The 11,252-nt window shown below is 41.2% G+C and overlaps 1 protein-coding gene across 4 annotated transcripts in view; it reads right to left on the bottom strand.

Moving 5' to 3' along the window:
* The window catches only part of BEND6 (BEN domain containing 6), a 24,595-nt gene extending 13,343 nt beyond the window's left edge, over positions 1 to 11,252 (bottom strand). For 3 of the 4 annotated variants that reach the window (XR_002101599.1, XM_019537581.1, XM_019537583.1), the window contains exons 1-6: positions 8,685 to 11,252; positions 7,059 to 7,287; positions 6,789 to 6,934; positions 5,790 to 5,888; positions 5,277 to 5,454; positions 3,310 to 3,527 (exon numbers count right to left, since the gene is read on the bottom strand). Coding sequence is in view for 3 of the 4 variants with exons in the window: in XM_019537581.1 (XP_019393126.1) it covers positions 3,310 to 3,527; positions 5,277 to 5,454; positions 5,790 to 5,888; positions 6,789 to 6,934; positions 7,059 to 7,254 (837 nt within the window). In the remaining variant the exon portion in view is untranslated. Of the gene's footprint in view, positions 1 to 3,309; positions 3,528 to 5,276; positions 5,455 to 5,789; positions 5,889 to 6,788; positions 6,935 to 7,058; positions 8,663 to 8,684 lie in introns of those variants that run through there. The other variant, XM_019537582.1, reaches the window with a different exon arrangement.

Below are 11,252 nucleotides of genomic sequence, written 5' to 3'. Positions count from 1 at the left end.
TTGGGGGCTGGCAGGGGTCCCCCCATGGTCCCCTCTCCCAGCCCCGTCTCCCCCGCCCCTAGTACTTACCAGTTTGGATTATGGTTGTAGTTCCCTGCTGTAGCCACCAGGGACTGCCTGAATCATCAAAGCTCTCTGAATCTTTTCTGAAGATTCGGAGACCTTTTGAATCGATTCAGACCTTTTAATTAGTCCCTGTCGCAGGGCACTAAGGTGCCTGCTCTTGTAAGAGCAGAAATTGCCTGGGGAGAGAGCCCAAAGAGCCAGACAGGAGCCCAGCTGCAGGTTACCATGGCAAAAGGCTAATGAGCAAATTAGCCTGCACCTGGTCAGCTGGCCGGAAGAGGCAGGGCTTGGGCCCATATAAACCCCATGGCTGGGACTAGGGAGTTCAGTTCCCTGCCAGCAGCTGAAGGGGAAGAAGCCTCCAGGGTGGAATTGTCCAGAGATGCTACAACTACCCGATATGCTGCACTTAGGAGTAATGAGGTACCCTGGCCTACTAGACAGTGCCAGGGAAGATGTTGGATTCTTTTAAAAGGGGCAGAACACGCCCTGAACTTTTGTGTTATGTTATAGCCCAGGGGCTCATGTTTTGTTTGCTGTTTTATAATACCGGCGGATCACGCTGAGGCTCTTGGGGAAGGAGGAGGCCTCATTGGGGACCCACTACAGTGTGGGAAACCCCAGTACCAGTGTGGGTGCCGTGACAAGGGGGAGAGCGGATCCTAGCGCCAGGGGGCACAGTTGCAGAGGATGGACTAAGCTGAGGCCGCAACTCAAGGAGACAACATTGGTAGAACATCTGTGAGGCTTTGGGCATGGTAAAGGGGCGGTTTTGAAGCCACGCATCTAGCCCATAAGGCTGAGGGTGTCCCAAGAGGCACCTGTTTTGAGCGGGATCCAAAACAGGATCCAAGAACTCATGAGGTTCAGGGGGGTCCCACAGGACTGTCCAGACAATAGGATCAAGTGCAGCCTCCCTATATCATAATTACGAGCAAAGACATGGCAGGTGAGAAACAGGGTGCCTGTTGGGCTGCACTGAAATGGTCAAGGGGACCTAGGGGTATCACTGTCAGCCCTAAGGACCCCATCTCATGACAGTCTCCTGATTCGATTTGGATTTGGAGATTCTGCCACTGAATCAGGCCAAATCTCCTCCAAACTGAATCACCACCCAAAGCTTCACACAGCCCTAGTGTCCAGTTCTGGGCACCAAACTTCAGGAAAGTTGTAGAGAAGCTTAAGAGAGTCCAAAGGAGGGATGTGTGTATGGTTAGCGGTATGGAGAATAGCCTTATGGTGAGAGGCTGGGGGACTTGGAGAAGACTTGGAGGGGACTTAGTGGCAGCCTATAAGTATATAAGGGACCCACATCAAGGACTGGTAGAACATCTGTTCACCAGGGCTACCTAGGGGAAGACTAGAACTAACTGTCACAAATTGCTAGAAGACTGCTTTAGATTACACATAAGGACACCCTCAAGTGTCCTGAGTCTCAAATAGACTTTCCCCAAAGGTGGTACAATCACCTACTCTGGATATCTTCAAAAAACTTCTGGACACTCACCTTGCTGGGATCATCTGGCCCCAGCAGTCTCTTCTGCCCAAGTGTAGGGGGGCTGAACCTGATGATCTCAAGAGGTCCCTTTCAGCCCCTAACATCTCTGAACACGTTTTTCAAAAGTAGCTTTTGCAGTTATGTGCTCACAATTACACTCCCAAGGTGTACACACCTCAAGCTTTGGAACTGCATATGCAAGATAGCTTCCTGCAGATGCATGCGAGGACTAGACTGTGGACTTCTACTCATGTTAGGGAACACTTTATCAAGCACTCCCAGCAGTTTCACTTGAAATATTAGCTTCAGTACCTGCTTACCAATAGGAGCCTTTACTCCTCAAAGAGTTCCAAAATCTAGGCACGAAATTTAAGGTATAAAATGTATAATGCATGTACTACATATAGAAATCCGTGTATTAATGCTCCCCAAAACTTAGGCATGCAATGTTGAGCTATGTCAGTCTAAAGCAGTGGTCTCCAACCTTTTTAAGCACGAGTCACCTTTGGCATTTAAAAGCAACCCAAGATTTACTGTGTGCTGATGCCACACCCCTCCCCCACTCCACCCAGCAGGTAAGTCTGTGGGGAGGAAAGGGGGGGCAGATCAAGGCAGAGGGAGAAAAAATTATTTGGGGGTGCGCCTCCCCAGCAGGTAAGTCCCACCCCGTCAGGGCACCACTCAACGTACCCTTGCTCCTGCCTCTGCGGCACTGTTACTCACCAAGAGGGCCTCAATCTAGCCCCTGGCCCTTCTCTCCCCCATGGACTGATCTGCTGGGCTGGGGTATGTGCGGGTATACACGTGGGCACTCAGCCCCCCACCCCAGGCTTGGATCGACTCCAAGAGGCTCCGAGATCTACCGGTGGATCGACATCCACTAGTTAGTGACCACTGGTCTAGAGGCAGGGTTAGGACCAGTTAAAAAACATTAGTCTCTGTGTTGACTTGGAGAAGCAAGGGTTGATTTTTGTCACAATAGTTGTTTCATTCAATTAAAACATCATTACTGGATAATTCTTAATAGATTTCCCCAATTCTGTGCTTGTAGGTAACAATCCTTATGGATGATTTGTACCAACTAGGACAACTCATTACACAGAAATGCTCATGTAAATTATAAATGTAGAGGATACTGGAGTTATTCTTTTTAGTTAAATCTTTAAAATGATATTTTTCTTTTACAAACTCTGCCTGTGACTTGTTAATAATGCTCTATTGTTATTGTAGAGAATATGAGACATCGTTCCATGCAAGATAAAAATAATTCCCTCTGACATCTGGCCAATCTCTGTAACAGGGCAGAAAGACACCCTTCTCTCTCTGTTTATGGTTGGAAAGAAAGATGCAGCCTTTAAAAAACAAACTGTCATTTTGAAAGTCATTTTTTCCTTTATATATCTTAAGTCAATAGAAGTTCCATATGTATGCCCAAGGGCATCATTTATTCTTTGGGCTGACACAGTATTTTCTTTACAGTTATCCACACATTGCCCTCTGTTACATCCATAAAACTCTACTGAAGTCGCGGTAGCTCAGGAGCATACATGAAGACTGAATTTTGTTAAGTAAGTCTAAGGAAACCTCTTATGCAAAAGGAGGAGTTTATTAGTAAGTTCCTCATTTTTTCTAGGTATGGTCTAATAATAAAATACCTACTCCTGATGCTTACTTTACATTACTTATAAAGCTTGTAACACATCGTTTGATTTAATTCTTATTACCAAAATAAGCTTTTAACCAACCTGTTTCTCAGTCTGTTGCTCTTCCTCCTCCACATTTAAAGCTATTGGTGAATTTGAGTTACTGTGGATGGTTGTATATGAATCTGCTAAAGAATTGCTGGATGCTTTCCAGACAGTCTGTGAATGAAGGCTGGATGTAGATGTGGTCACTCCTCCTTTAAGCAGCGCCTCAGCCATGCCTACCAGTTCCTCAAAATGTGTTACTGCCTGTGGCAACACTGAAATTGGAAAGAAAGTCATCATTAAGAATACTTATTAAAGCTTCTGACTTATTTACTTTGGATGTATTTGTACATCAGCTTGATGTATCTTTTGTAATCAAATTCCTGTTAGAGTAAGCAAGAGAACAAGAGGTTTGGTATCATTTTAGGCCAGCAGTGCCGTTAGAATAATGTTTGTGTTTCATTTTTCTCCAACCATTTACTTCCCTAAGAACAAAACAAAAAGGCCACAGTACAGATTAGGTTTCTAGCACTAGCAACATGCTAAGTCAAATCTCTTCAGATAGTTGATGTCCCTCTTCTACTTCACTTTTTCTCAAAGTGCTGCATGAGTATGGCCCAAATTCTAAAGGGCTGGAAACAAGTCCAATTCAATTCACTTCAGTGGAGTGACCTTATTACATCTGGACAGCATTTAGCCCTCCGGATATCTACAGAGTAGATGTCTTATAACATGTCCCCCTATTTGGTTAATATTTTCTTTTCGCAGACTTATACAAGTCCTGCAAAAACAGTACAAACCTGCAAAGTGGTAAGGCCTGATCAGATGAGACACTAAGTGATAAAGATTAAGCCATCTGAACAATAATTAAATTAATAGCAAATATACAGCAAGGGGGAAATGGGAACACTCAAGATGAAAACAGAAATAGACCTAGATATATGAAAGAACTACACACGCGTTAGCAAAATCAGATTAAAAATGAAAAAATGCTACTAGTAGATTTGGATAAAAAGAATTTAATACAAGGTGGGTGGGGAAAGACTGAAATATAGGGGTAAGGAGAGACAAGCAGGTATGCAGTGAACTGGGTATCAGCCTGCAACAGCCAATCACAAGTTGGGTTTTGACTGCTGCTTCCAGTCTTGGCTTCCTTAGACCAAGAGAAACGCTAATTAGAAGAGAATACAGAAAAGGGCCCTAAAATGACTAATAGTTCACATTTATAGGAAGCAAATGTATAATAGCTTGGATTAAAAAAACTACAAGCTGTCACCTTGAACTAGGTAAGGGTTATCAATGTGAGACATTATTTGATTCAAGAAAGAATAATTAGAATTCAAGATACAGGGCTGAGCAGGGGAAATCTTAATTTATCAAGAATACTTGTCTAAAATAAGTTTCAGTAAACTGACCAGTGGAGTCACTGCTGGAGTTGGCTGGAGTTATGTAATTTTAGCCTATGGAAAGCACATGGAAATGTTCTATACAGAATAATTTGTACAATTTAAAATTCCTTTCTGTCTTTAAACTCTGTGATGTCTTGGTCTCTGTTTAAGAGAATTTAACCTATTCCCCTCTTGCATTTACAAGTAGTATCCTGCTGCAAAGTGTATTAGTTTTCTCCAGCCTAACAGCCCTGCACGTATAGACATGAGATATTTACTGTGGAGCTAATTAGTCCACTCCGCAGTATGCATCTTGTGTAGATGTGCCCTGTTTGTCCTTAAATGATCTTATTTATTTCTGTGTAGTACCCCAGCTCTCCAAGTCTATTTACAGTGTCTAACAAAGTAGACTAACTTGCAAAAGCTCACACTCTCTGAATGAGGCAATCTACACTGCCCTACCTTCTACTTCTGCTTTACATGCCTCTGTGTTGTTAGACTCTTGTGCTAATTTGAAGTTTGAGCTTGACAGGTGCTTAAGCATCCACAGTTCCCTTAAAATTCTCTTAAAGTAAGGGCCTTTATAGATTTAAAGCTCTCTTCTTCATCAAAAAGTGATCTTTGACCAAACTTTACCTTGAAGCATGACCAATGACTGCCTTAGGCGGCAGTTTTCTCTCATTGTGTCTGTCAATCTCCTTTTTAGACTTTTTATTTTGGCACACAGTTCCACTTTGGATAGTTGAAACAAGGGTTCTTCATCATCACTGCTGCTTTCACTGTACAGAAAGGCATTTCCAGAATATGGTTCTCTCTGAAAAGAAAGAAAGAAATAGGGCTACCTAGAGAAACAACAACAGAAAATTAAAGCATCTATTATTAGCCTGGCTAAAACAGGGGATTCTCTTTTATAATCAACTGTTGATGAACACTGATCATATTTATACTCAAAACAAACACAGTAAGTGCTAACAGTACCTACTGCACATATTTATTTCCATCTTTCAAGCACTATATACTTTTCTACTCAAACAGGATCTTTCATGAGCATTACATGTACTTATATTTTAAAATAAATTATTCTTAACAAAAATGAACTTTAGGTGTGTTTTACTTATTGACTAAAAATACTTACATTAAGATACTTACCTGCTTGTTAATTAAAGATGTTTCAAGCTGACTCAGGATGTTGGCAGAGGCAGAGGCCTGCAATGATTTCTTTCTTTTTATACTCTTCATAATTTTCCCCTGAAAACAACAGCATAACAATACCCTTAAACTTACACAGTGTGTTCCATAATAAGACTTCAGTGCACACTACAAATATTCACTTGTTTTGGCTTTACAAAAATTAGAAAAAATATGCTTGGATCCTTTTGTTAGTTCTGAGACCAACAGAACTTCTGAGTGCTCTGTTCTGAGCATTGGCACTGCAGACCTTAACCCAAGGACAAATTTAAAGGAGATGCAGTGGCATCAGCATGGCCCCCTGCTTTGGCTGTATTGCAAGTGAGCGCTCAGCCTGGGGTCTATCCAGAACCTCTGTTTTTGCATGGCTCCAGAGCCCAGGGTGTGAGTGCTGCTACCGATGCTCATTGCCTCCATTCCCCTGTTGCTGAATTCAATGGGTAGGGGGAAGGACAGAAAGGGCAAACAGCAGCAGTGTTCGCCTGAAAGCAGGGGCATTGGCCTGACTGTCTTGCTCAGCTGGTGAGCTCAGAGCTCACTACTCATGCAGGGCTCTGGCAGGAGCTCATGCTGACCAGGCAATGAGCTCAGAGCCTACTGTGCATGACCAGTACAGCCAAAACAGGGGGATGCACTGGATTTGTTACCGCCTCAGCACAAGTGTCAAAAGCCATGATCCCTGTCCCTAACAGAGTTGTTGCACTTCTTTCTCATTGGGGAAGATGCAGGATATCACACACCTTTTTATTTTTCTACAACTTTTAATATGGATAGAGAGAAGATATGGACCTAGGTTAACAATTACCGTGACGAGTTACTGAGCCAGGACACGATAAAAAGATTGCTTTGATCCCAATGGCCAACACACACACACACACATGTGCACACACACACGTGCGCACGCACCTGGTCTGTTATAATACAGGCACAGCAGTATCAAAAAAGAAACTGATAACGCACCTGCTCTTTATCCAGGTCACTGTCTTCACTCTCTGAGAATATCATCTCAATCCTCTTTCTCTTGCCTTTTCCAAGCACTTGTATTTTTGTGATTTCATCTGCCTGCAATATCTTTTGCATCATTTCAACCAGCTCTTGAGGGTCATCTGAAGTGGAGGAAAAAAATGCCTAAGCAGATGATGCTACTTTGGAGTTAGCAAAATTTAGCAAGTGAGATCTCACAATTGAAATAAATCTCTTATAAACTGGATGCTTTGTAACTGCACTCACCACTCATGTATATAACTTTAACAAGATGATTCTCTGTCTTTCTTTCTCCCACAGGCCAGTTTACTAGCACATGTTCATTTAGTTTCAGAAGCCCTTCTAGTTCACTGTCATCCTTAGGAAGATCCTGTATCCATGAGGTCTCTCCAATTTGCAGTGAATTATCATTTACAAAATCAAACAGTGTGAACTTTTTCATTTTTAAAGGATTGTCTTGTCACCCAGACACAACCTGCAAAATTTCATAGAAAAAACAGTTGTTACTACACAATACTACGGCTGTACATGGTTCTTTACAGTCAGATTAAAAAAAACAACAGTTTGCTTGCCATTCAATCTCAGGATATGATGGTGTCACTGCCCTGGGTAGCAGGAATAAAGACTGAATCTCATCCTAAATCTTCCCTCAAAGGGAAGAGAAGAAGTATTTGATCTACTTCTGTATGCCCATAGAAATAGAAGAGAGGTCTCCAAACTTCCAAGCCAAACAGGGGACTCCACATAAAGGGTATCTTCCTCTACACTGCCGTTTCATTTTTTAATCTATCTGCTGCTTCCTCACCCTATCCATGCCAGATGTCTGCCTCTCTCTGAAGCATCCTGAAAGTAGAGGTGAAGTCCCAAGCCAAAGGCTGAAAGGTTCCTTCCCTGCAAATTGAGGCATGCCTATTGTGCATGCTATTAAGAGAGACATATGACTTAAATGACTGTATTAATCATCCCCTGGGCTACAAGATGTACAGTACAATTACAACCATGTAAAAATGCCCCGAATAAATGACCTGGACAAAGTATGATACATTCTGGCAGGGAAAAGTTGACATACATAAGAAATGACAGTCTGAGAGCTGTTAGAAGATAGGGCTGTTTTTATAAAGTACAATACCTGGGAGGAAAACAAAGGCCTACATAGTTGGATTCCTCATTTCTCAGACTAAACATTACATCTTTGATGTAAATTACTATTTTATTCCCTTTGGAAGCACAAAAAATCCAGACTGAGAAAGGGGAACAAAATGCTAAATGCAGTACATATTTCATTTTTTTTTAATGATAAATTAATGCAACATGCTTTAAATAAAAGTGCAAAATGTGACTGACAGATGATCATTAAACAAATCACTATAACTGTAAGTCAGTATTAAACTTTAGACTTAACAATAGAAGTTTTAAAATCAGTGAGGCTACCAAATCTTATTCTTCTTAGATAACTACAGGGATCTATCTGTTTAGAGAGTTAACTTAATTTTACAGAGTTGCAAACCAGTGTGTGCATCAAGACTCAAATGCGACAGTTAAGTGATCTGCTTGGCCTCATTCAGTCTGAAGCTTGTACATGCATGGGCTGTCATATAGGTAACTAGGACTTGGCTAAGGAGAACAATTACTTGGGGCTCTTATGACAAATTGAGACAGTCTAGCTGCAGCATTATAAAAGGCAAATTCTTTCCTATGCAGAAGCCCAGCTCAAGACCTATGCACCATACATGAACCCCAAAAGAGCTGGCCCTCTGGATGAATTTCACCTGTTAATCTGCAAATAGACCTTTTTGACAGATTAACTGACATGAAGCTGTAGCCTGGGGAAAAAAATGCCATTAAAAAGGCAGAGAGAATGATCATGAATACCCTTTATGGAACACTGAGTAAAGATGAGATGCACCACAAGGCTGGACTGAAGGTCTGTTTTCTTATTTTTCAGGGATGTACAATTTCAGGAGTTTACATTTTATTTGACAACAAAATAACGATTAGAAAGCTGCAGAGGAAGATCTGGAAAACAGTATAAATCAGAAAACCAAAAACCAGCCAACCAAAAAAGTCCTATGTAAAGTCTGTAGAGGAGGGTGCTCCAATATCTGCACCTGGCATGAAAAGCCCAGTTCTACCATCATTACTTGTCCTGAGTGGATCTTTACAAGAAAAACATTACTCAATTTGAGTAGAGGTGGCTGAGACTAAAGACCTGCTCCTATTCCCGCTGAAGCTTTATTACTGACTTCAATTGGAACAGATAGGGCTTAAGATTTGTCTGGTGTCAGGTTAATAGAATAATATGTGAGGTCAAAACAAATATACAAGATGAGAGGCTTGAAAAAAGCCCACGATCAAACTTGAGCTACTGTTCTTCATATTCAGAGTCCTTCACAGTCTGTCCCTTCCTGTCTACCATTTCTCATTCTGTACTAAGATACCAGTTCACACCTCCAATTAATTAGCCTGTGGCACCCACTTCATCCCTTGCTTCCATCACCCACTTCATAGATTTTCAAATACTTTCATGCTTTCTCTCATGCTCCTGCTCATAGTTAGCTTGAGCTTCCTGCAAATGTCCATGGCTACCTCTTTCTTTCTTCAAATCCCTCCTTAAAACTCTCTTTTGCTTTGATGCTTGGAAAAAACTTGAAAAAGATTCAAGTTGATGATATGCTACAACTACAGCCTATTGAACTGACTTATCATTTCTTTGTCCTTTACTATGTATGTCTTGTTTTAGACTTCAGCTGTAAACTGTTTGGTACAGGGACCATGTTTCATATAGTGCCTTGCACAGTGTGGTTTCGGGACATTATTTGGGCTCGTGGGCATTGCGGTCAGACAAATAATCATGCATGCTTTGATTAAACCCACTCTGCCAATCAGGGATAATTAGAGCTGTTTATCATGACTATCACAGGAATCATAGATTCTATTTATATTTTAAAAAATATATGAGTTATGAGCTTTCAGGATTTTTGCGCGTGCGATGTGATAGTAAACAACTGAAATAATTTCAGTGACAGCCTTAAAAAGCTGCCAAGTTAAAGTATAAACTACCAGGGCTACTGTGAGAAGTCAGGCACGAATAGTTAGTCACACAACAGTAACTGTTTCCACCTTCTTCTTGGTTTGGAGAAAGAAGTCAGGAAGCTATCTTAATTGCTTTATTGATGCAACTGCAGTGCTGTGCTCCTGCTGCTTTTCTAGAAGGAACATAAGAGGACCCACAGTACCCGCTTCTATTTGCTGCTGCAGTGAATCTACAGGGGCGACAACAGGTCTTTTAAATATATGTAGGATATGGCTGAGAACAGTGTACTTGCAAATTAAAGCAAGCCACATGAAGTAACATGATCTGTTAAGTATTTTTCCACTATGGTTTCATGGACTTGGCATCCCCCACCACTGATCAGACTGTGACTTTTCTTGCAATTTATTGTGACTGTCCCCCAAGGATAATACTTGCCTGCCTGTTAGCATCCTTGCCAACAAGTGCTGAAAGAAGTCAGAAAGGTAAAACTAAACATCTGTGATGAACGAAAGGAAAACCCCAAGATCCTCTACCTGTAGGAGAGACAGTAAGGACTGGTCCTGCACACAAAATTATCTCAGAAATCAATGAGAGTCTTGCTTGAATGAGGGCTGCTGGATAGTCATACCCTATCTAAGAGATGCTGCTTGCCATAAACACATAGAAGACAAAATACTGCTCAGATGCCTGCGCAAGTAAAAGAGTTGTTTAATGCTGTGTCATATATACGATGACAAGAACTAATAATAATTTACATTAAAGTAGTTAATATTGTTTGTCAGTAGCTGGCTTTGTTTTTCCTTTTGTATTCATTAGCAGCTATAGTGAATGAGCTGTACAAATGCCCTGTCAGGATCTCCATTAATAAAAGCAACCCAAAACATAACTATGTTTAGAAAATAAAAGTGTAGATATCCACCTAGAAGCTTTAAAAATAGATTGAAATAGTAATTGTGTTATTTAAGCATATGGGGAGATGCAGCCATGCTTTATAATGATGGAAGCTAGGGTTCCCTTTGGAAGAAATGTCATCATATGGAAAGGGGTTGGCAAGCAGCACTCCCTTGAAGCCTTCCCATTTCTCTACATATGTAAGTTAGACAATACCATCTCAAGGCAGCTGGTGTTATCTAGTACAGAATCATGTACTAATTCATCATCTTCACTCATGGGACTGGAAACCTGGAGTAGTAATATCTTGGTACGAAGATGTGGTATGTATTAGGGCCAGATTTAATTTTGTGTTCTTGGAGGAAGTAGAGTAGGGGAGAGCTGGATAGGAAATAGTTTTCCAAGACAAACTCGGAGACACAAAGCTGAAATATGGAAAATGTTAATGAACTAAGTACCTAAAACTTTCAGTTGGATCAATCAGAATGTTTTGTTTGGTAATTCCGAAACATTTC

Source organism: Crocodylus porosus, unplaced genomic scaffold (assembly GCF_001723895.1).
Source record: "Crocodylus porosus isolate Cpor-Errol unplaced genomic scaffold, CroPor_comp1, whole genome shotgun sequence".
Lineage (NCBI taxonomy): Eukaryota > Metazoa > Chordata > Crocodylia > Crocodylidae > Crocodylus > Crocodylus porosus.
Note: the sequence above shows the minus strand (reverse complement) of the source record. Positions and strands in the feature narration are given on the sequence as shown.